Source organism: Theropithecus gelada, chromosome 15 (assembly GCF_003255815.1).
Source record: "Theropithecus gelada isolate Dixy chromosome 15, Tgel_1.0, whole genome shotgun sequence".
Classification (NCBI taxonomy): domain Eukaryota; kingdom Metazoa; phylum Chordata; class Mammalia; order Primates; family Cercopithecidae; genus Theropithecus; species Theropithecus gelada.
In genome coordinates this window covers 30,831,721-30,857,143 of record NC_037683.1, presented here as the reverse complement: position 1 = coordinate 30,857,143, position 25,423 = coordinate 30,831,721, and the positions used below count along the sequence as shown (strand labels likewise).

At 42.7% G+C, this 25,423-nt stretch overlaps 1 protein-coding gene across 5 annotated transcripts in view; it reads right to left on the bottom strand.

The window, feature by feature from the left end:
* Window positions 1-12,086: 12,086 nt before the first annotated feature.
* TXNDC8 (thioredoxin domain containing 8) overlaps window positions 12,087-25,423 on the bottom strand; it is a 34,718-nt gene continuing 21,381 nt past the window's right edge. For 2 of the 5 annotated variants that reach the window (XM_025360228.1, XM_025360231.1), the window contains 2 exons: window positions 13,090-13,155; window positions 12,130-12,192 (listed from right to left, as the gene is read on the bottom strand). In XM_025360228.1, coding sequence (XP_025216013.1) covers window positions 12,130-12,192; window positions 13,090-13,155 — 129 coding nt within the window. The other 3 variants (XM_025360229.1, XM_025360233.1, XM_025360232.1) reach the window with 2 other exon arrangements.

The following is a 25,423-nucleotide window of genomic DNA, read 5'->3' as shown; positions in this document are numbered from 1 at the left end:
TGGCACAGCCCATCCGCTGCCCAGTGCCGCTGAGGCGCACAGAACCATTCTCTGCAGTGGCCCTTGTCGGCGCCGGGCCCTCACCCGCGCCGGGGCCCTCATCCACAGCACTGCACCTTCTTTGTAGAAGCAGAACCCGAGACTCAGAGCGCAGCTCGCCCTGATAACTGTGTTCCCAGCAGGCAGGCCCTCTAGAAGATGGGGGAAATGACACATTCCTGTCCCTCAGACCCAGACACAAGCCACAGTCACCCTTCCCAAGGGCATCCACGGCCTGTGGGACCCGGCTCCATTCAGCAGAGCCTCAGTGCTTGGGTCATCTCTACAACCCAGGGTCACAGCCCACGTGGCCCTGCCCATAGTCCCCCCACTGTCCACGCACTGCCCAGGGAACCAGCAGCAAATAGGTGGAAGAACCATCCAGTGCCTGCTGCCCAGGGCTGCAGAAGCAAGGAGGAGCCAGGGACCACCACCAGGCAAGTGAGACCCAGTCCCGCTTCCACGTGGGCAAAGCTGCCGCCACCCTGGCCTGTCCAGGGCGGCCGCAGAGGCCCCACTTTGTCCTGCAAAGGAGGGAGCCTGTGGCGCTCCCGGCTTTGCCAGATGCTCCTGCCCGGTCTCCCACCAGGTGCCTGGTCGGTGGTAGGGGACAAATTTCTAACCAGCAGGTACCTACAGGAAATATAGGAAACCTCGGAATGTAATTCTTTTAGGAAATACATCTCTCCTAATTGGCCACCAGCACCTTTTCATTTGTCCTCTTGAATAGTAAAAGTCAAATTCCAGAGGCAACTAATCAATTTCCCACCCCATTCCTTAAAAAGGCTCTTGGCCCGGTGTGGTGGCTCAGGCCTGTAATCCCAGCACTTTGGGAGGCCGAGGCGGGCAGATCACGAAGTCAGAAGATCGAGACCATCCTGGCTAACACGGTGAAACCTCATCTCTACTAAAAATATGAAAAATTAGCCGGGCATGGTGGCGGGTGCCTGTAGTCCCAGCTACTGGGGGGCTGAGGCAGGAGAATGGCGTGAACCGGGAGGCGGAGCTTGCAGTGAGCCAAGATCGCGACAGAGCAAGACTCCGTCTCAAAAAAAAAAATAAAAAAAAGGTTCTTGTTAAGGTTGCCAGTGACCTCCATGTTGCTCAAGCTAATGGCCAATTCTTACTCTGCATTGCACTTGATCCATTGTTTGGTATAGCTGGTCAATCCCTCTTCCTCTGTACCCTTTCTATACTCGGCTTCTAGGACACTACACTCTTATTTTCTTCCTACCTCACTTGTCATGAATTCTCAGTCTTCTTTGTAGGTTATTCTCTTCTTCCCACCCTCATAATGTGGAAGTGTCCAGGATCCTTTATCCTCATCTCAATCTATATGCACTCCCTTGAAGGTCATATTCAGTCTCAGTGATTTTAAAAGATTTCTGTGCTGACTACTTCTAAATTTATATCCCCAGCCGGGTCGGTGGCTTACGCCTGTAATCCCAATTCTCTGGGAGGCTGAGGCGGGTGGATCACTTAAGGTCAGGGTTTCCAGACCAGCTTGGCTAACGTGGTGAAACTCCATCTCTACTAAAAATACAAAAAGAAGCCGAGTGTGGTGGTGTGCATCTGGAATCCCAGCTACTTGGGAGACTGAGGCAGGAGAATCGCTAGAACCTGGGAGGTGGAGGTTGCAGTGAGCTGAGATTGTGCCATTGTGCGCCAGCCTGGGTGACAGAGCGGGACTCCAACTCAAAATAAATAAATAAATAAAAATTTATATCCCTAACCCAGGCTTCTCTCCTGCACTGCAGATGTATATATTCTACAGCTTACTCACTGACAGCACTTGGATGCCTAGTAGATGCCTCAAACTTAACATTTCCAAACCTGAACCCTGATCTTCCCCTAGAAACCTGCTCCACCCTCAGCCATCTCTGTCAGAGTGGTTGGCAACTCCACCTTTCAGAGTGCTCAGGAAAATCTTTGGTACTGTTCCTCTTTCTTTCTCTCAGGCCCCATATACAAACCATCAGGAAATCTAATCCCAATTTATTTATATGTATAAAAAATCCATTTCTCACCACCTCTGCTATTACCATCTTGGTCTCAGTTCCTTTTTTTTTTTTTTTTTTTTTTTTGAGACAGAGTCTTGCTCTGTTGCCCAGGCTGGAGTGCAGTGGCACTGTTTTGGCTCACTGAAACCTCTGTCACCCAAGTTCAAGCAATTCTAGTGTCTCAGCCTTCCAAGTAGCTGGGAGTACAGGTGTGTGTCACCACGCCTGGCTAATTTTGGATTTTTAGTAGAGACGGGGGCTTCACCATGTTGGCCAGGCTGGTCTTGAACTCCTGACCTCAAGTGATTCATCTGCCTCGGCCTCCCAAGTGCTGGGATTACAGGTGTGAGCCACTGTGCCTGGCCAGCTCCATTGATTTTTACCTGAGTTACTGAAACAGGCTCCTCCTGGTTTTCCCTTTGTCCTCCTGGACCAATGTCCCTCTGCTCAAAACTTCACCAGCCCCCATTCTGACATAGAATAAAAGCAAAGTTCTGACGATGTCCTGCAAAACCCTATATGATCTAGTCTTTTGAGATACTTCTGTGACCACCTCTCCCAGCCCTGTTTTCCTCACTCCTGCTTCGGCCAGCCCTCCTTGCTGTTTGTCACCGGCCGACTTGTCACGTTTTATTATAATCTATTCTTTACCTACTTATTACTTTCTGTCTTTTTTCACTAGACTGTAAGCTCCTTAAGGTAGAGGATCTTCATTTTTCTTCACGGTTATATCCTTTCTCACACACACCAGGTACGCTCTGTCTTGGAGTCTTTGTTCCAGCTGCTCCTTTTGCTTCAATTTCTATTCTCTCCACAGAGTTTGGCTAATTTCCTTACCTCCTCAAAACCTTTGCTTAAGTCTTACCTTCCCACTTGTAACCACCCAACAGGTTCTCCTTGCCCGCTGCCTAGACAGAGCTGATTTATCAAGACAGGACAATTGCAATAAAGAGTGTAATTCACACAGAGCCAGCTGTACAGGGGACTGGAGTTTTATTATTACTCAAATCGGTCTCACCAACAATTGGGGGATGGGGTTTTTAAGGATATTTTGGTGGGTAGGGGTCAGTGAGTTGAGAGTGCTGATTGGTTGGGTCAGAAATGAAATCAGAGAGAATTGAAGCTGTCCTCTTGCATTGAGTCAGTTCCTGGGTGGGGGCCACGAGACTAGATGAGCTAGTTTATCAATCCGGGTGGTGCCAACTGATCCATCAAGTGCAGGGACTGCAAAACATCTCAAGCACTGACCTTAGGCTTTACAATAGTGATGTTATCCCCAGGAGCAATTTGAGGAGGATCAGAATCTTGTGGCCTCTAGCTGCATGACTCCTAAACCTAATTTCTAATCTTGTGGCTAACTTGTTAGTCCCGCAAAGGCAGACTAGTCCCCAGGCAGGAAAAGCGTTTGTTTTGGGAAAGGGATATTATGTCTTTGTTTCAAAGTTAAACTATAAATTATGTTTCTTCCAAAGTTAGTTTGGCCTACTCCCAGGAATGAACAAGGACAACTTGGAGGTTAGAAGCAAGATGGAGTCAGTTAGGTCAGATCTCTTTCACTGTATCACGGTAATAATCTTCACAGTTATAATTTTGCAACAGTGGTTTCACACTGAGGCCAACTGACATCTTATTTACCTGCTTCTTTCACCCCCTATTCCTGATCCTCCTTATCCCATCTTATGTTTTCATTTGTTTTGCAGGACTTGTCATCTTTTATCATAATCTGCTCTTACTTATTATTTTCCGTCTTTTTTCACTAGACTGTAAGCTCCTTAAGGTAGAGGATCTTTGTTTATTTTTTCACTGTTATATCCTAAGAACTTTGATCGATGCCTGTTACATAATAGATGTTAAATATATGTTTACTGACTAAATGAATTAATCAAAACTGACCTGTCACATATACTGTATCTTCAAAAATTTGCTCTATATTCTTTAAGCAAAACCACTACACTGTTAAAACTCATTCCTCCTCTACAAGAGACAGGAATCAGGAGAGGCTAGAGAGACTGAAGAGGTCTTTTGGAGAAAAGAGACATTTTTGAGTCTTCTTGAATCACCCAGTGTAGATGGCTACATATAGGAGTAACATTACGGTGCTATCGTAGCAGTATCTCAAGTGACTACTCCATCATTTACTAGCTGCAGAGAACTTAGACAAATTCTAAATCTTAGTTTCCTCAATCATGATAATATCAATTTCAGTCATTGTGAGACTTAGATGAGCAATCTAGATTGAGTCTGAGGTATATGGCTTGGTGCAGTGCTTGACATATAGCATGCTTAGAAGAAGAATGAACACTATTCTGCACAGAACCTTAATGGACATTGAATCTACAGCTCAGAGATGGGAAATGAAGGTCCAGAGACATGGGAAATGCATGTCTGTTTGTTTCAGTTTCCCAGGGTTGCTTGGGAGCCTTGAGAACACTACTGCCTAAGCAGAGTGCTCAAGTGGCGGTGTCTTCAGGAGCACCTTCTGCCTTTGCTGTATACACCAAGAATTAAGACTTCCCAGGTGGCGACAGTTCTGAGCTGGGCTAGCCTCAGGAAGACCTCCAAAGTGCTATTCAGAATATTAACGCATGGAGAAGGCCAACTGCCTTAGTCCACTGTTTTTTCTGGAGAGGAGTAGTTCTATCCAGGTATGTTGTCTGGAACTGTTCTTCCCCTTTCTCATTGGAAAGGATGTATGATTGGGGCTCAGTCATACAAATGTAGCGTGGGAAGTGATTCTGTTCCTCAAATGGGCTTTTACAAACTTGTTTGTTGGAGTAGTTCCTTCCTTCCTTCCTTCCTTCCTTCCTTCCTTCCTTCCTTCCTTCCTTCTCTTTTCCTTTCTTTTCCTTTCCTTCCTTTCCTTCCTTCCTTCCTTCCTTCCTTCCTTCCTTCTCTTTTTCTTTCTCTTTCTTTCTCTTTTTTCTTTTCTTTTCTTCTTTCTTCCCTCCCTTCCTTCCTTCCTTTTATTTTCCCCTCCCCTCTCTTCCCTTCCCTTTCTTTCTTCTTTTTTTCTTTCTTTCGTTCTTTCTTTCCTTCCTTCCTTCTTTCTTTCTTTTCTTTTCTCCTTTCTTCCCTCCCTTCCTTCCTTCCTTCCTTTTATTTTCCCCTCCCCTCCCCTCCCTTCCCTCCCTCCCTCCCTCCCTCCCTCCCTTTCTTTCTTTCTTTCTTTCTTTCTTTCTTTCTTTCTTTCTTTCTCTCTCTCTTTCTCTCTCTCTCTCTCTCTCTTCTTTTTTCTTTCTTTGTGTCTTTCTTTCTCAGAGCTTCACTTGCTCTGTTGCCCACGCTGGAATTCAGTGACGCGATCTCGGTTCACTGCAAACTTCACCTCTCGGGCTCAAATGATTTTCCTGCCTCAGCCTCCTGAGTAGCTGGGATTACACCACCAAGCCTGGCTAATTTTCGTATTTTTAGTAGAGACGGAGTTTCGTCATGTTGGCCAGGCTGGTCTCGAACTCCTGACCTCAGGTGATCCACCTACCTCAGCCTCCGTAAGTGTTGGGATTACAGGCATGGGCCACTGTGCCCAAAGTAGTTTCTTTTATTGAGCTCTATGTTTTCTTTTCTTTTTTTTTTTCTTTTTGAGTGTCTTACTCTGTCACCCAGGCTGGAGTGCAGTGGCATGGTAATGGCTCTCTGCAGCCTTGACCTCCCAGGCTCAGGTGATCCTCCTGCCTCAGCCTCCTGAGTAGCTGGGAGTACAGATGCACATCACCACACCTGGCTAATTATTCTAATTTTTGTAGAGACAGGGTCTCACTATTTTGCCTAGGCTGGTCTCATTCTCCTGACCTCAAGCAGCCTTCCCACCTCAGCCTCCTGAAGTGCTGGGATTACAGGCATGAGTCACCGCACCTGGGTGACAACTTTTAAAAGAACTAGCCTACCCACTGTATGTTTGCTAGTGCCCTATACAATTTTTTTTTTCCTTTGACAATGTAAGGCAGGACCTACTTCAGATTTAGGCAGGCTAACTATGATTTTGGACAACAGCTAGATAAGTGGATCACACAGTAGTGCTTACTCGGGAGTGGGGTCTGAATCCCATGCTGAGCTTTCTCACAATCCACATATGAGGTCTCTTTTTTTTTTTTTTTTGTGAGACGGTGTCTCGCTGTGTCACCCAGGCTGGAGTGCAGTGGCCGGATCTCAGCTCACTGCAAGCTCCGCCTCCCGGGTTTACGCCATTCTCCTGCCTCAGCCTCCCGAGTAGCTGGGACTACAGACGCCCGCCACCTCGCCTGTCTAGTTGTTTGTATTTTTTTTAGTAGAGACGGGGTTTCACCATGTTAGCCAGGATGGTCTCGATCTCCTGACCTCGTGATCCGCCCGTCTCGGCCTCCCAAAGTGCTGGGATTACAGGCTTGAGCCTCCCCGCCCGGCCCATATGAGGTTTCATAATAGACCCTGGAGGGTGCTGAGCTCCTGTGAAGTGTGGGGTTGAATAGGAGCATCACAAGCTGTGGAAAGCAGCACAGAGAACATTCTTTCTGAGCTCCAGCATCACTCCTCTGAAATAGTACCAAAAGTTCGTCCACACTGAAGATGTGTTTTATTTATTTATTTATTTATTTATTTTTATTTAGAGATAGAGTTTCATTCTTGGTGTCCATGCTGGAGTGCAGTGGCACAATCTTGGCTCACTGTAACCTCCATCTCCCAGGTTCAAGCAATTCTCCTGCCTCAGCCTCCTGAGTAGCTGAGATTACAGGCACGTGCCACCACACCTGGCTAATTTTGTGTGTGTGTGTTTTTAGTAGAGACAAGCTTTCACCATGCTGACCAGGCTGGTCTCAAACTCCTGACCTCAAGTGATCCACTAGCCTTGGCCTCCCAAAGTGCTGGGATTATAGGCATGAACCACTGTGCCTGGCCTGTAGATATATTTATGAGTGGGCCTTTTAGAGTCCTTACTCCAGCTTCTCCTCCTAAGCGTTTAAAAATCAAGCTTAGAGAGATTTACATACCTCAAACAACACAGCTGCTGATAGACTATGATGAGAACTTGTCTTCTGATGTGCAATCAAGCATGCTTTCTAACACTGAATGTTACTGTCCTAAACTTTGCTCCTATGCAAACAAATGCCTCTGAGAAGGAGACACTTTAAGCCTTTTGGGGGGGCCTAATGAGATTAGCTGCTTTTTTCCATTTTCCCCAAATTCCAATACTGCAGACTCTGCCACTGTCCCTCCGCCCTCCATTTTCAAATCACTGTTTTGTCTGTGTTGTGTTATCAGCCTTTTCTTCTCTTGGGTATCTAACAGACTCCTCCTAGCCTTCAAGCCAGCCTGTCAGCTCTTCCCAGAAGCCACTGAAATGCAATCCCATTCCCTGCCCTACCTCCAGGCAAATCAATCACACTTACCTGTTTATCTACGTCACTGTGCCTTTGCACAAATATTGATTAGAGCATCTCTTACTGTAATTCCTTTAGCTTTGTTTGCGCATGCCTGTCTCTCTTACTGAAGTGTGAGCATCTCAAGGAGAATATTCATACTCTGTGCATCCCTAGGATGGGCCTGCTGCTAGCATCAAACCACCCCATTAATGACTATTGGATGAATGAGTGAATGAATCATGGGATAACCGGGTCTTAATAAGAGCAAGAAAGGCTTTGGGGAAATAAGACATAAAATGTGTGCTGGGTGGTGATAACAGATTAGGATGAGGAGAAAAACCTGGGTGAGAAGGTAGTGAAAGTGAGGAAGGCTCCAACTTGGTTTTTGACCCACCTCACACTTTTCCAGGACTAGTGGTGAGTACGCCTAATAGAAATGTTGGGGGAGGAAGATTTTAAATTTAGACTGAAATCTGTTAATCCTAGGTGAATAAATGTTAATGATAAGTCAGAACTTTCTTAGCATGTCAAAAGTGTGTTCATTGGAGACACAAGAGCTAGGTAATTTTTTTTTTTTTTTCTTTGAGAGGAGGTTCTCACTCTGTTGCCCAGGCTGGAGTGCAGTGGCATAATCATGGCTCATTGCAGCCTCAATCTCCTTGATTCAAGTCATCCACCCACCCCAGCCTCCTGAGTAGCTGGGACTACAGGCGTGTGCTACCATGCCTGGCTAATTTTTAGGTTTTGTAGAGATGGGGTCTTGCTGCATTGCCCAGGCTGGTCTAAAACTCCTGGCCTCAAGTAGTCTTCCTGCCTCAGTCTCCCAAAGTGCTGGGATTATAGGCATGAGCCCCGATCCCTGGTCCTAGATAAAAGACTTTGTTGTGGTTAAGCAATGTTCTTAACTTTACTGGGAGGAAATGATGCAGTAAATCTGGATACATATTTTTTTTTGCATTTTTTCATTAATGCAAACGTTGAGAGGTGAGAGAACTGTGCTTGGGAACCAGGAGGTTGGGGCAGATATTGCTGAGTCGTTCGGTTTACATGGAAGAAATCAGGAGGCTGTCAGGAAAGATGGTGGGCTTGCTTCGGTGAATACTGCAGTGTACTACACTGGAGTAAAGCAGACTCCTGGCTTAAAGGGCCCATGGGCTCTGATGGAAGAACTGCTCGCTCTCTCTCTCTCTCTCAATAAATATATATATATATATATATATATATATATATTTATTTTTTCAAGACAGAGTCTTGCTCTGTCGCCCAGGCTAGAGTGCAGTGGCTTGATCTCGGCTCACTGCAACCTTCGCCTCCCAGGTTCGAGCAATTCTCCTGCTTCAGCCTCCCGAGTAGCTGGGATTACAGGCACCTGCCACCACGCCTGGCTAATTTGTGTATTTTTAGTAGAGACGGGGTTTCACAATGTTGGCCAGGCTGGTCTTGAACTCCTGACCTCGTGATCCACCACTCTCCCAAAGTGCTGGGATTACAGACATGAGCCACCACGCCCGGCAGAACTGCAGTATTCTTTGTGGAGGTTAAAAAGAGGCCCCAGGCCAGGCACAGTGGCTCATGCCTGTAATGCCGGCACGTTGGGAGGTCAAGGAGGGCAGATCACTTGAGCCTGGGAGATCTAGACCAGCCTGGGCAACATGATGAAACCCCATTTCTACAAAAATTACCTGGGCATGGTGGCACATGCCTGTGGTTTCAGGTACTTGAGAGGCTGAGGTGGGAGGATCATTTGAGCCTGGGAGATGGAGATGGCGGTGAGCTGTGATCACATCACTGCATTGGAGCAGTGCCCTGGCTGAAGCCAGGACAACAGAGTGAGAACCTGTCTCAAAAAAAAAAAAAAAAAAAAAAGAAAATAAAAAAGAAAGAAAGAAAAAGGAGAGAGAGATGATTTAGATATAGTATGGTGCAAATAATTGGGTAGATCACAGTTATGGTTTAGAAACTTGGGCATTAGCCCTGCAAGTTCAAATTGATATATGTTACTCTGAATCCCTCTAAATGAGGTCTTATTAAAATGAGGTCACCAGACAAGATGATCTGAAGTTTTTTGACACTTAATTTTGTTAAGCAGTGAGTGTGACTGGTAGAATTTAAGATAAGCATGGCACCATTATATGCCATGCTTATATTATAAGCTTGACTATACAAATTTTCTTAAACCTTTAGTCTTAACTTTGGCATCACAGAGCTGGGGTCCAGTGCGGATTTTTCTGGGGAAATTTGGGCAAGTCTTTTAACTTCTTTGTGTCTGTTTGCTTCTGTGTAAGAAAACAGGGATAAAAGTAGTACCTCCACTGTAGGTACTGGTGTGCTACAGCTAAATCTTACCAGCTCATAAGGGCCTATTGTGTACATCTCTTCCCAACTGCATGCTCAGTGATGCCATTGTGTAGCTTGAAATCTGCCAAGTATTTACACCACAGAAATTGGCAACCACTTCAAAACAGGCAGTTTTTTTCTCCCAGAGAACCAGTTGTTAAACATTTTTCAATACAATTCCACTTACAGGATTGCTGCAAAAGTTAAATGAGGTGATGAATGCAAAGGGTTTAGGATATTGTCTAGCAAATACACTAAATAGATATGTGAGCATGGCATATACAGATTTTTTATCAGACAACTTTTGCTTTAAATTGTTATTTTAAAAGTTTATTTTTTTGCAGGGAACACAACATTTTAAGTCTTTTCAGCCTCTTGCTTTTCTGGGATTCCCACCATCTCTACCCCCATCCTTATAATAGGAGCAAAATTGCCTTTATGATTGTGATCCTGGCCCCTGGCTAGAGTTGTTCAGGAAGGAATAGTCTGGCTGGTCTCTTGGATGGAGGAGATAATAAATGCTTGGGAGTTATTGGCAGGGACTACTTTCCGGCACTAAGACTGGAAAATAAGGAACATCTATCTGTAGCAACATAAAGGATGATTCAGATGAAAAGCAGAGGACAGAAATACTTGGAAGTATACTGAGTCCCCCATAGCTTTCCTCTCCCTGTTTCTAATCTTACGTGAAGGCTGACTGTATCTCTGCATTTGGATTCCATGAATCAAGTTTTATTTTAAGTGCCTATTCCAATGTTTGGCAGAGTAAGTGCTCAATGCTTATTTGTTCTCCTTTTCGCTTAAACTAATATGTGCTGGCTTCCTCTGTAGCCCAAAGAATTTATTTTTATTTATTTATTTATTTTATTTTTTTATTTTCGAGACTGAGTCTCGCTCTATTATCCAGGCTGGAGTGCAGTGGCACAATCTCAGCTCACTGTAGCCTCCACCTCCCAGACTCAAGTGATCTTCCCACCTCAGCCTCCCAAGCAGCTGGGACTACAGGCATGAGCTACCATGCCTGGCTAATTTTTGTATTTTTTTTTTTCTTTTTTATAGAGACAGAGTCTCACTGTGTTGCCCAGGCTGGTCTCAAACTCCTGGGCTCAAGCGATCCTCCCACCTCAGCCTCCCAAGCAGCTGGGACTACAGATGCAAGTCACTATGCCTGGCTACTTTTTCTGTTTTTTGTAGAGACAGGGTTTCACCATGTTGCCCAGGCTGGCCTCAAACTCCTGGGCTCAAGCAATCCACCTGCCTCGACCTCCCAAAGTATTAAGATTACAGGCATGAGCCACTGTGCTCTGCCTACTCCAAAGAATTCTAAAAAAGCATATGGAGCCTATGCTTTGTCAAAATCTCAGTTATTAATGCCTAGGAAAGCCAGCTCTACTCTGTCTATGACTTAAGACTCCAGTGTTCGTCTGGTGGCAGCCTCAGCATAGGCACAATTAGTATAGTATAGAAGAAGCCATCTCTTCTGGGCTGTAAATGTCTGAGTTATCTCAGGTTTTTTTTTTTTTTTTTTTTTTTTTTTTTTTTTTTTTTTACTGGCAGTAAAAAGACTTTCTGGTTTGTATGTGTGTGGGTCTGTGTGTGTGTCTGTGTTTATAGGAGAACTTTAGAAAGGGAGTGAGAGAGAGAGAAAAATGACACAGTTCAAACAAAATGATGGCTGGGCGTGGTGGTTCATGCCTGCAATCCTAGCATTTTGGGAGGCCGAGGCAGGAAGATCACTTGACATCAGGGGTTCGAGACTAGCCTGGACAACATAGTGAAACCCTGTTTCTACTAAAAACACAAAAATCAGCCAGGTGCGGTGGTGTCTGCCTGTAATCCTAACTATGCGGGAGGCTGAGGTGGGAGAATCACTTGAACCTGGTAGGGAGAGGTTGCAGTGAGCCGAGATCATGCCACTGTACTCCAGGCGGGGCAACAGAGCAAGACTGTCTCAAAAAAAAAAAAAAATTGATACATTGGAGAAGGATTTTGTACCATAAAAAAATGGCTGAATTGGGGGAGGCTTTCATATACTCAAACTGCACAAAGGCGTTAAGGCATTTATTTATTCCTTGACCACTGGGAAGAATTGGATCTTTGCTAATCTCTGGAAAATCTTGACAACCTGGTATTACTTAGCTGTGCAGGACCTCTCCTGTGAAGGTCATAAAAACACCACCCAAAGAGTGTGCTCAGAGCAAGTGGGAAGGTCAAGTTGGAGAATGGAAATGACACAATCTCTGATATTGCAACAGTTTTTAGCAATTGTACAGTGAGATTGCATTGTGGTATTCAACCGGTAATGCATTAGGAGAGAGACCAATAGAACATGACAATATTTGCTGGAAATAAAAACACAAACACATTTGCTCTTGCCTTTTAAAGTATCAGAAGTATATTTCATCTTGGAGATCAGCTTACATTAATTCTTGAATCTTGGCTTCCAGTTTTTTAGCATCAGCTCCACTGAATTCAAAAATCTGTTCACAAATGCACAAAGGTGAAACACGTATTGATTCAAGTACTGTGAAAATGTTGAGGCTTTAAGGAATTTTATTCCTGATTGAAAAGTTAAGCCTACTCATTTCCATCATTTGCAGGACACTTTAAATATAAATACACATTGAACACATTAAATTCATAATATTTTCATATTTGGCATCCATTCAAAATTACTTATGCTAAAACTTTGCCAGATCTCTATAATTCTCCATAATATTCCTTTAATCTAAGATCTAAAACATATAATGATGCTGGAAATAAACAAACTCCATCATTGGAACTTCTCAGAGCTCTTATATATTGGTATTGAGGATTTGTTAATTAATATACACAATCTCCTGAAATCAAGTGGCTTGGGATTTGTCATTCCCTGACTTCTCCCCATGAAAGAGTATTAGAATTCATTGATTCTAAGAAGCACATGTTTTTTTCAAACGTTTACATCTCTGAATCAGAATGCATTTCATAGTGGATGGTATGTTATATTTCACTTGGAACACTTTTTAGTGGTATATAAAATAATGCATCTTTCACAAGTGTCTTATGTTTGAAGAAAGATGGAATTCAAAGACTTTAGTACTAAATATATTACGTGGTTGAAGAGAAGGAAGAGTGTGAGGTTGGGATTAGGTGAAAACTTGAGTTCCCAGTAAGGGGGCGGTTGAGCCACCAGGAATGGTGTTAGGACTTTGGGGCAGGGACTAGAAAAGTCTAGAACTAACTTTAGTGCCTAGTGTGCTGCAGGGCAAAACCATCCCCACATAGAAGGCTTCTGCTTCTCCAGGCAGCAGCATTCTGCCTGAGTGTGTCATTATATTTATTCCTTCAAAGTAAACCCCAGATTTGTAACTCTACCTTGATCCCATTTCACTTACCGGGTTGCTCATGAATTCACTTCTATAACAGCAAATTATTCTTTTGATTCTTGAGAATAGGGTTACCTAAGTGTGGAGGCAGAATTTCATAATTTATCTGAGTTGCCTGGTTTGTAACTATCTCCCCTATAACTAGTTTTTTTTGGCCTTGGCCATGGGAGGCAGGTGTCAGAAATGATCTGCAAAAGTTTCTCTTTGCTAAGAGTTAGGTGGCAGCTGGATGGTGGCTCTGGGGCATGAAGGACAGTTCATAATCCTCTGTGAAATCTGAAGTCAGAGCTCGTGCAGAGATAAGAACTCCTGGTGGGAACATAGGCAGGGCTTGGCTACCTGAATGACCAGACTTGGCAGGAAGCATGATAAATTCATTTTGCCTGTTTTTGGACTTTTAAAGATGGACGGCCGGGTGTAGTGGCTCATGCCTATAATCCAAGCACCTTGGGAGGCTGAGGCTGGTGGGTCACTTGAGGTCAGGAGTTTGAAACCAACCTGGCCAACATGGCAAAACCCCATCTCTACTAAAAATACAAAAATTAGCCAGGTGTGGTGATGCGCACCTATAATCCCAGCTACGTGGGAGACTGAGGTACGAGAATCATTTGAACCCAGGAGGTAGAGGTTGCAGTAAGCCACAATCACGCCACTGCATCCCAGCCTGGGTGACAGAGAGAGACTCTTGTCTCAAAGAAAAAAAGAAAAAAAATGAGTATGGTGCACTGATTCAAATGTAATTGTTTTTAAAAAATAGAAAAAGGAAAGATGGAATTCTACAATATGTATTCTTCTGTGTCTGGCATCTTCCATTCAACAGGATGTTTATGAAACTTACCTGGATAGTGTCACTACAGTCATTTTTCAGTGTTTCTTTAGTATTCCATTGCATGAATGTAACATAGTTTATCCATTTTAGCTATGACAAATAGTGCTACTGTGGATGTTCTTGTCCATATCTTTGCAGGGATATCTTTGTGGGCACATAAGCACTAATTTCTGTTGTATAGCTAAAAGTGGGATTGTGGGTTCTGCTTCAGTAGAAGCTACCCCACAGTTTTTGAAATTATACTGCATGTATTTCCTTTTCTTTTCCTTCCTTCCTTCCTTCCTTCCTTCCTTCCTTTCTTCCTTCCTTCCTTCCTTCCTTCCTTCCTTCCTCCCTCCCTCCCTTCCTCCCTCCCTCCCTCCCTCCCTTCCTCTCTCTCTCTCTCTCTTTCTCTCTTTCTCTTTCTTTCTCTCTTTCTTTCTTTCTTCTTTCTTTTTCTTCCTTTCTTCTTCTTCTTTCTTTTTTGACAGTCTTTCTCTGTCACCCAGTTTGGAGTGCCACAATCTCAGCTCACTGCAACCTCAGCTCACTGCAACCTCCGCCTCCTGGGTTCAAGTGATTCTCCCACCTCAGCCTCCCGCCACCACTCCTGGTTAATTTTTATGTTTTAGTAGAGATGGGGTTTCACCATGTTGGCCAGGCTGGTCTCAGACTCCTGACCTCAAGTGATCTGCTCATCTCAACCTCCCAAGGTGCTGGGATTACAGGCGTGAGCCACCATGCCCGGCCTGCATATATTTTCAATTTATACTCTACCAGCAGAGGATGAGTGTTCGAGCTCTAGCTCTGCATCCTTGATGACACTTGATATTGCCAGTCTTTTTCATGTTAACAATTCTGGTGGCTTTAGGTGACAAGTTTGCTACCAAATTCCATATGTTTTACATTGGTCAGCTTTTACCCGACTTTAATAATGGCTATATAACTTGTCTCTTTTGGTCTCCAGTCTTGTGCCACTTAGGTCCTTTCTCATCCCTGAAGCTCAAAACCACAAATCCAGGCATTCCATCCTTCTTTGTAAACATCTTCAGTTTTTCCCCATCACCATACAATCCAAGCTTCTTCCAAGATCTTGGATTTTGTCCCGTCTCCCTCCCCATTGCTCCTTGCCATAAACCCTGTGCTCAGATCCATTTGTTCATTTAACAAATACTTAGTAAGTGCCTACTGTGAGCCACACTTACTGCGAACAAAACTGACAAAATCCTCTCATGAGCTCCTCTGCTAGTGAAAACTTTTTACTGTTGTTATTATTCAAAGAATTCCTGACATATACCCGTTATTTATAATACGGGTCATCTTTTCTCACTTGCTAATCTTAACCATCCCTCAAGATGGTTTAAGTAACTCATGGAGCCTTCCTTGAACCTTTTCTGTGTGATCCCATAGTACTCTGGGCATCCCAGTATTAATGACTTTTTGTCATCTTTCTTTCCCACTACACCAAGGATGAAGACTGTACCTGAAATTTTCCTCCATATATTATTTCTTTATGTATTTTAGAGATGAGGTCTCGCTCTGTCACCCAGGCTGGAGTGCAGTGATGTGATCATAGTTCACTGCAGTCTTGAGCCCCAGGACTCAAGTGATCCTCCCACCTCAGCTTCCTGAATAGTTAGGACTACAAGCAGGCACCAATACACTGGCCTTTTTTTTTTTTTTTTTTTAATTTTTTGTAAAATTTAAAGGTCTTGGCTTGGTGTGGTGGCTCATGCCTGTAATCCTAGCACTTTGTGAGGCCGAGATGGGCAGATCACGAGGTCAGGAGATTGAGACCATCCTGGTGAACACGGTGAAACCCCATCTCTACTAAAAATACAAAAAATTAGCCAGGCGTGGTGGCGGGCGCCTGTAGTCCCAGCTACGCAGGAGGCTGAGGCAGGAAAATGGCATGAACCTGGGAGGCAGAGCTTGCAGTGAGCCGAGATTGCGCCACTGCACTCCAGCCTGGGCAACAGAGCAAGACTCAGTCTCAGGAAAAAAAAAAAAAAAAAAATTAAAGGTCTTGCTGTGTTACCTATGCTGGTCTCAAACTCCTGGCCTCAAAAGATCCTCCTGCTTCCCCTCCCAAAGTGCTGCATTTACAGGCATAAATCACTGTGCCTGGCTTTATTGTTTTAGTATCTAGTCTAGTAGATACTTTACACAGAGTGTACACCTTACACAGAGTAGGTGTACCATTGATGACTGTACGCCTGTGTTGAGCTAAGTTTCAGCAACTAGGTATTACCTGACTTATTCTATCTTTATCTTGTTGCCAAAGAGAAACGTTACATTCATGTCTCCCTATCCAGCACTGGGCTTTGCATATAGGAACTTAATAGATGGAATTAATGGATAAGGAGCAACTTACTGATAAGACCTTATTTCACAGATAGCTTTCTTTTGAAGAGAGATGTATGCAAGGCAAATAGTTTAATTTCTGCCTGAAGTGTTGTGAGAGGAAAATAAATAAACCTTGGGGTCCCCAAATCACTAAGCTAAAGGGAAAAGTCAAGCTGGTGACTGCTTAGGGAAAACCTGCCTCCCATTCTCTTCAAAGTCATCTCTCCGCTCACTGAGATAAATGCATATCTGATTGCTTCCTTTGGAAAGGCTAATCAGAAGCTCAAAATAATGCAACCATTTGTCTTTTATCTACCTATGACCTCAAAGCCCCCCTCCCCGCTTCAAGTTGTCCTGCCTTTCCGGACCAAACCAATGTTCATCTTATGTATGTTGATTGATGCCTCATATCTCCCTAAAATGTATAAAACCAAGCTGTGCTCTAACCACCTTGGGCACATATCATCAGGACCTCCTGAGGTTGTGTCATGGGCATATGTTCTGAACCTTGGCAAAATCAACTTTCTAAATTAACTGAGACCTATCTCAGATGTTTGGGGTTCATATTTGACAACCACAAAGGGATTCTGAGTGGAGGTACCCCTGACCTTTGGCAAATCTCCTATTGGTGCTTGATACCAGCATGAGCTAACTTTATGACTCAAACCAATAGGACAATTTGCTGAGGCCTGGGAGCACCCCACTCCAGAGAATCCCCAATCTCCCAACATTTGGTCAAGATCTAAAGTTTATTTTGCTGTACAACTCCCTCTTTTGGAGTTTTACTTGCTTCCAACAAGGAGGGCAAGATTTCCTGCTTTCATGATGGTGGAAGGCAGTGATCCTGAGTCTGAGGTTGCTCCCAATAAGGTAGGAGACCACCCCCATATCATCTTATGTCCAATTTCTGCCTCCAAAGAAAGAAGAGTAAAAACTAAAAGGCAGAAATGAAATCTACGGGCAGACAGCCCGGCGCCACACTCTGGGCCTGGTGGTTAAAGACCGACCCCTGACCTAATCGGTTATGTTATCTATAGATTACAGACATTGCATAGAAATGCACTGTGAAAATCCCTATCTTGTTTTGTTCCGATCTAATTACCGGTGCATGCAGCCCCCGGTCACGTACCCCGTGTTTGCTCAATCGATCATGACCCTCTCACACGTATCCCCTTAGAGTTGTGAGCCCTTAAAAGGGACAGGAATTGCTTACTTAGGGAGCTCGGCTCTTGAGACAGGAGTCTTGCCGATGCCCCCGGCCAAATAAACCCCTTTCTTCTTTAACTCAGTGTCTGAGGAGTTTTGTCTGCCGCTCGTCCTGCTATACCAACAGGGAAGACAAGTTTGATTTTTTTTCCTGCTTCTTCAGCCCAAGACCCAACCCTAGGTGAGTAGCTGAATTTGGGTTTTGTCTCGGCTAAAGTTAACAACCAACTGATCTTAATTTCTCTTTACCATTAGTGTGCTCAGAGATCACATTGTTGTTTTGTTGCTGTTGTTTGTTCTTTTCTTTCTCCCATCAGCTTTGACCTACTCTACCTGACTTGTTCAAATCTGAGTGAGAATTCCAAATTATGGGTAACAAGGCCTCTCTAATTTGGCTAAAATTCCTCACAGCTGCAAAAGCGGGAAAACAGAAAACCATGCACTTGGTTTCTGTGTTTGCTTCCTGTCTTTTAAAAAAAAAAGTTCTTTCATTTACTTTTCTTCTACCACATACCTCCTTCCTCTTTGCCACCTGCAGTACTAAAAAAATCTAGAGAAGGCTTCTAATGATTTGAACCTCTTTAAAGAGTTCAGAACAAAGGTGCCACTCACCCCTTTTGAGGTGTTCTATTTTCTTCATGGAGTTTCAAGAGTCATGGGCCGATTCTTCTTAGGTCTAAAGCTCTATTTTCCTGTATTGCATGACCCCACCTCTTTGACTTTGTGGGTACCAGAGATGACCTTGTACTGTGAGAGGTTTTGACCTTGGCGTGTGTAATGGCGAACGAGAACTACAAAGTTAGGGATGGCTGAGCACAGTTTATAGGAAGTGGTCTTGGCTGTTATTTTATTTTTTCTCCTAGGCAGTTGTTGTTTAAGGATCCTAATTCTAGTTCAGATATGCATTCTAAAGGATCTTCTCCATTGCTTTTTCTCTGAAAATTAATCTTGATTTGGCTTGTCTGTGTGTATTTGCATAAGAGACTGAATTTTCTTAGCTCTGAAGAGAAACAATATTTGCTCCTTCCAGCTGAAAGGTGCCCCCGGGTGACCGAGGCCTTGACCGAGGTGTCTGGGGGCTTGACCTCCCACAATGTGCAGCAACCTTACAGGAAAATCCCTAACAAAAATTAATTTTATTCATTTATTTGAGATGGAGTCTTGCTCTGTCAGCCAGGTTGGAGTACAGTGGCATGATCTCAGCTCACTGCAACCTCTGTCTCCCATGTTCAAGCAATTCTCCTGCCTCCGCCTCCCTAATAGCTGGAATGACAGGCATGCACCACCATGCCTGGCTAATTTTTGTATTTTTAGTAGAGATGGAGTTTTACCATGTTGACCAGGCTGGGCTTGAACGCCTGACCTCAGGTGATCTGCGCATCTCGACCTCCCAAGGTGCTGGGAGTATAGGCATGAGCCACTGCTCCTGGCCCAAAAATTAATTTTAAAAAAGGCTCGTCCAGGAAACACATGTAAGGGCTGATTACCCAGTGTTTGAGCCCTCTCAGAGATAATAGACCTCTGGAGAGAGAAACTGAGGCATGTATGAGGGTAGAAACAACTCAGTGGTGACACACTGTAGAGTCCTGCTTACAAGCAACACACATCGACTCATCACACAAAAACTCTAGGCCACAGCTCAATTCCTTTTATTAAGAAAAAGAAGTGGGAAACCAATAATCTAAGTTCCTTATTAATAATCTCAGTTCCTTTTATTAAGAAAAAGAAAGTGGGAAACCAATAATCTAAGAACGAGAAGAAAATAAGAGAGTGACTCCCCTTTCAAGCACTCCGTAGGTTTTATGGCACCTCTACTTGCCAGAATTTATGGGAAATGGAAGTAATATGGTCTTTGTGCACATTCACATTAAGGAAAAAAGAGTCGTAGGGTCTATCTGCAAACTATAGAGTTCCTAAGTTATAGGATCTTTGTGTGTGTGTGTGTGTGTGTGTGTATATTGGAAAGGTCTTTATAATTTCTATAATTTGTTGCTTAATTGGTAATTAAATCCATTTTAATTTCCCTGTAGCACACCAGACATTTTCTCTCCATACTTATGATGTAAATTTTGCTGATTTTCACCTGAGTTGTTTCCTTTACTATGCAAATGTAAGGCGATTTAGCTGACAATTGTCTAGGGTAGTGAAACAGGTTATCAAGAATTTGAAAGTCTAAGATAGGGAAAAAAAGGGTCTTTATGAATCTACAAGATATACTTCTATTGGCATGCCTAATACATCTATGTATTTATGTGTTATGTTCCACAATGTTTCATTCCTGAAAAAATATAAAAGAGCTCTAATTAATTGGCTTAAGAAAATAAAAGCGCTTGAATCAAATACTTTATCAGGAAAAAATAAAAGACTAGTCAAATGCTTTTTCAAGTTTATGTAACTTCAGTAAAATCTTTAATAAATAAGCCAGCTTTAAAATTATTGAAAACATAATATTAGAAATGTCTTAAGAATTGGCAGCATACATTTTTGTTTGCATTTATTAATCAAGCAATTTCATACTTATCCCTGCTAAACACTGTAAAGTGTCAAAAGTTGGCATAGGGGTTACAAAACTATAAACCCAGCCCAAAACAGAATGATCTTTGCTTGTGTAATTTTAATAAATAAGACATTGATCTTGGTTTAATGAAAATAGTTACATCTTCAATTTAGTAACTTCTAATATTTTGGCTTCAGGCAGTCTAGTCCACAGGCAGTAAGGTTTGTTTTAGGAAAGGACTGTTATCATCTTTGTTTCAAAGCTAAACTAGAAACTAAGTTCCTCCCAAAGTTAGTTCGGCCTCTGCCCAGGAATGAACAAAGACAACTTGGAGGTTAGAAGCACGATAGATTCAGTTAGGTCAGATCTTTTTCACTGTCTCAGTTATAATTTTGCAATGGTTGTTCCATAACTTTAAATGATGACTATCGTAGTTTACATAAATAATCTAGGTAAATGATTAAAATAATTAGGTAAATACAATGGGAAAAATACTTGTAGACAAACTCATCATAATTTAGAATCTAAAGTTATATTAAATTAAATAATAGATATTTCATTATTTGGGTATTTTTCAATAAAAATATGTTGTAGGAAAACATTCTTTCTTAAAGAAAAGAAGTGTGTCCTTTTTAAAAAGGTGAACAAATTTTGTCTAATTCAAAGCTTATTTAAAGATTATGTATAAAACAAGGTAAAAGAAACCAGGAAATAAGAGCGATATAAAGAAAGTTACAAAAATAAAGACATATATATATATACACACACACACACACACCCCTGTTATATATATGTGTGTGTGTGTGTGTGTATATATATATATGGATATAGTAACCTAATGTAACATTTTTTTTGAGATGAAATTTCACTCTTGTTGCTCAGGCTGGAGTGCAATGGTGCTATCTCAGCTCACTGCAACCTCTGCCTCCCAGGTTCAAGCAGTTCTCCAGGGAGAGCTGAAATATTCATGAATATCAAGCAGAACAGGAGTTATCTGCATGGACTGAACTAAAAAAAAAAAAACAAAAAAAACTGAAGTAATATTTTTGATTTTTTCTTAAAATGTTGCTGATCCTTTGTATTGTTTTAAGGCGTCAAGGAAACTTTTGCTCTATTGACAGCTTTTAACAATTTAGTATACTCCTATGAACAACATTTGGAGCATATTTGTTTTTCTCTACCTGATTTCTCCAGAATTTGAAAACTATTTGTGAGTATTCTTAACTTATGGCAATACAGTTATGGCATAAGTGCAATAAGAACCTGTTTTCATTTGTAACAGGACACAATTGGAGAAACTGGTTATTTTACAAAGGCTTTGGAATGGTGTGCTTTCCCTTAAGGAATCAAATTTGACTTATGGAAACAATAAAAGTCTCTTGGGAAAACTGGCCTCATACCTTGTCTACACAGTTCCTGTACAGGATTACTGACCTGTGTAAGTAAAGAATGCCACCTTCTGACAGACCCAGGAGCCCCAAATTTATCTTGGAACCTCAAGAGGAGAGGAATTCCCCCAACCCATAGGCATTTGATGGTACAAATCCATCTATGGCTGGGCTCAGCTTTTAGAAAGTCTTATCTGAGATTCTTTCTATGGAACAAAGTTCCATCAAAGTCAATTTAAAAGCCTATGTAAAAAAAATTATTCTTGCTGCACTGTATACAAATACTCAGTCCAAGTATAATAAAGCAAATCAGTTCTATCATGATTTGTCTTTAGTAAAAATGGGAACCTGGAGAGAGAAAATTATGTTTCAAAAAATATAGTACGATTGTTGTTAGATTCTAGTCTTGCCTAATGTTTTCCCATTTATACTGTTTTCTGCAGTTTGGACTGAATTCTAACTTCTGTTGGCTACAAGTCTTTTTATTTTGTTTTGTTTTGTTTTTGAGACAGAGTCTCGCTGTTGTCCAAGCTGGAGTTCAGTGTCATGATCTTGTAGTCTCAGCTCACTGCAACCTCTTTCTCCCGGATTCAAGCGATTCTACTGCCTCAACCTCCCAAGTAGCTAGGATTACAGGTGCCTGCCCCCTCATCCAGCTAATTTTTGTATTTTGGGTAGAGACAGGGTTTCACCATATTGGCCAAGCTGATCTCAAACTCCTGACCTCAGGTGATCTGCTCGCTTTGGCCTCCCAAAGTGCTGGGATTACAGGTGTGAGCCACCATGCCTGGCCCTACAAGTCTTCAAAATAATGTTTCAATTTTTTTCTTCTCTTTTCCCCCCATTTTTCCTAATTTGGAGTCACTGAAAACTAAGCTGTGCTTTTTCAAAGCCCTGCAAACTGAAGCTAGACAATTTAAACTTCAGAAGAAAATAACAGCAATCTATTTACGTACATAAGCCACTTTCTGAAGTCCATGTGTGGACTTCAGAGTAATATGACTTAGGCTGGACACAGTGGTCATACCTGTAATCCCAGCACTTTGCGAGGCTGAGGTGGGCAGATCACCTGAGGTTAGGAATTCGAGACCAGCCTGGCCAACATGGCAAAACCCTGTCTCTACTAAAAATACAAAAATTAGCTGGGTGTGGTGGCACATGCCTGTAATCCCAGCTACTTGGGAGGCTGAGGCAGGAGAATCACTTGTACCAGGAGGTGGAGGTTGCAGTGAGCTGAAACCGTGCCACTGCACTCCAGCCTGGGTGACAAGAGCAAAACTCCGTCTCAAAACAAACAAACAAACAACCCAAATGGAGTAATATGGCCTATACAAATTTTCCAGGATTGTTCTTCTCTTTGCTGTTGTTCTTCTCCCTTCTTCCCCCTATTTTCTTTTCATAGGATGTGAGACTTCACAAGCCGCTGAAAACAAACTTTCCTAATAACTTGGTACCTACCTGTCAAGCAGTAAACCATCCTAGCCATGAGATATCAGACGAAGCCTGAGACCAGAGACTCATTTTCTTCTAAAATGATTTCTCCAAGAGATTTTTAAATAAAAAGGGGGTAAATGTGAAAAGAAAATAAATCTTGGGACCCCAAAATCACTAAGCTAAAGGGAAAAGTCAAGCTGGGAACTGCTTAGGGGCAAACTGCCTCCCATTCTATTCAAAGTCACCCCTCTGCTCACTGAGATAAATGCATATCTGATTGTCTCCCTTGGAGAGGCTAATCAGAAATTCAAATAATGCAACCATTTGTTTGGAGAGGCTAATCAGAAATTCAAATAATGCAACCATTTGTCTTTTGTCTGCCTATGACCTGGAAGCCCCCTCCCCGCTTTGAGTTGTCCTACCTTTCTGGACCGAACCAATATTCATCTTACATATGTTGATTGATGTCTCATGTCTCCCTAAAATGTAAAAAACCAAGCTGTGCTCTGACCACCTGGGCACATGTCATCAGGAACTCCTGAGACTGTGTCACAGGTGGGCATCCTCAAACTTGGCAAAATAAACTTTCTAAATTAACTGAGACGTGTCTCAGATATTCAGGGTTCACATTGTTTTCTCATTTTATTCTGATGCCGGGTTATGCCTCTCAAAGGTGTGCTCCACTCTGAAGTATTAAGGCAGCGAGTTTACTTCTCTTTCCTCACTTCTCATGCACAACCCTAGTAATAACTGCTAATGAAGATTACAAGCTCTGGCTTGCTGAGACCAAGAGAATGGGGTGTGGTTGTCCATACATAATAGAACTGGCTAAGCTCAGTGATCAGTTTCTAAGTCTTTTATTATGAACATTTTCAAACATCCACAAAAATAAAATAATAAAGTAAACCCTCCTATCCCCTGCATTTGCCCAGAGGCAGGTTTTGTTTTGTTTTGTTTTGTTTTTGAGATGGAATTTTGCTCTTGTTGCTCAGGCTGGTGTACAATGGCATGATCTTGGCTCCCTGCAACCTCTGCCTGCTGGGTTCAAGTGATTCTCCTGCCTCAGCCTCTCGAGTAGCTGGGATTACAGGCACCCGCCACCATGCCCAGCTAATTTTTGTATTTTTAGTAGAGACAGGGTTTTGCCATGTTGTCCAGGCTAGTCTCGAACTCCTGACCTCAGGTGATCCACCCGCCTCAGCCTCCCAAAGTGCTGGGATTACAGGTGTGAGCCACTGCACCCGGCCCAGGGGCAATTTTTTTAATGCCAAAAACATTCATCACCTACAAAAATTCTAATATTGCTGCTGCAAAATGTGAAGGGGCTGGAGACAGTGGTCCCCTCCTCACAAATGGACTTCTGAGAGTACCAATTAGACTTTAGAGTCTGAATAATGACACACTCAAAGGATAATTGTAACAAAATACGTTGACCAGTTGATATGCAATTTTGGTTTTGATCCTCCTGCCTCAGCCTGCCAAGTAGCTGGGACTACAGAAGCCTTCCACTATGCAGGCTTTTTTTTGGCGGTGGGGAGGGGGTTGGGAGGGCAGGCTGTAGAAGTGTATGTACAATATAATTTTTTTTTTTTTGAGACAGAGTCTTGCTCTGTCACTCAGGCTGGAGTGCAGTGGTACGATCTTGGCTCACTGCAACCTCCGCCTCCTGGGTCGAAGTGATTCTCCTGCCTCAGACTCCTGAGTAGCTGGGATTATAGACATATGCCACCACACTTGGCTATTTTTTTTTTTTGCATTTTTAGAAGAGATGGGGTTTCACCATGTTGGCTAGGCTGGTCTCGAACACCTGACCTCAAGTGATCTGCCTGCCTCAGCCTCCCAAAGTGCTGAGATTATAGGTGTGAGCCATTGTGCCTGGCCTGTACAATATAATTTTATGATTTATAATGATATTCTCTGTTTTTTGAAAGAGGAGTTTATTAAAGCATTAAATGGTATGAATAAGATGGAAAGGATATGTCTAATAAAAATTTTTAAAATTCCTCTACCTTCTGTGGAGAGATGGGCAACGTTAATTACTGTTTGATCCTATCCGGGTCCCTTTCTCTGACTCCTCCCCACCCATCTGTTCCCCAGAGCCAGCTGCATCACGTTGCAGGTTATTTGGACACTTCCCCTTTGACTTTCACAAGACTCAAGGCAGGCTTTGCAACTGCAAGAGGCTTGATTAAAGTTTTTGGAGGAACCAAATAAAAATCAAGCAAGTAGCTTGAATTTATATGCACTTGAATTCAAGAACAAGAGCCTATAAAAACAATGTTAATTTTTTTCCTTATCTATACTGGCCTCCTCCTCAACTTGTTCTAATAGTGCGATATCAGAAAAATACAAATTTACTTTCATTTTCTTGTAGCTGATTTAGAAGCTATGCTTACAGATCTGATTCTTTGAGCATTGGTGGCATAAATAATGCAAGAGTGCTATTCTTCTGTGTTAGGGGTTGACAAGCCTTTTTTGTGAAGGGTCAGATAATACCAGTTTTAAGCTTTGCAGGCCATTTGGTCTCTGTTGCAACTACTCAAACTTGCTGTTGTAACGCTAAAGCAGCTAGTGACAATTCATAAACAAATGGGCATGGCTGTGTTCCAGTGAAAGCTTATTTACCAAAACAAGTGGAGGGTCGGATTTGTCCCTTGAAATGTT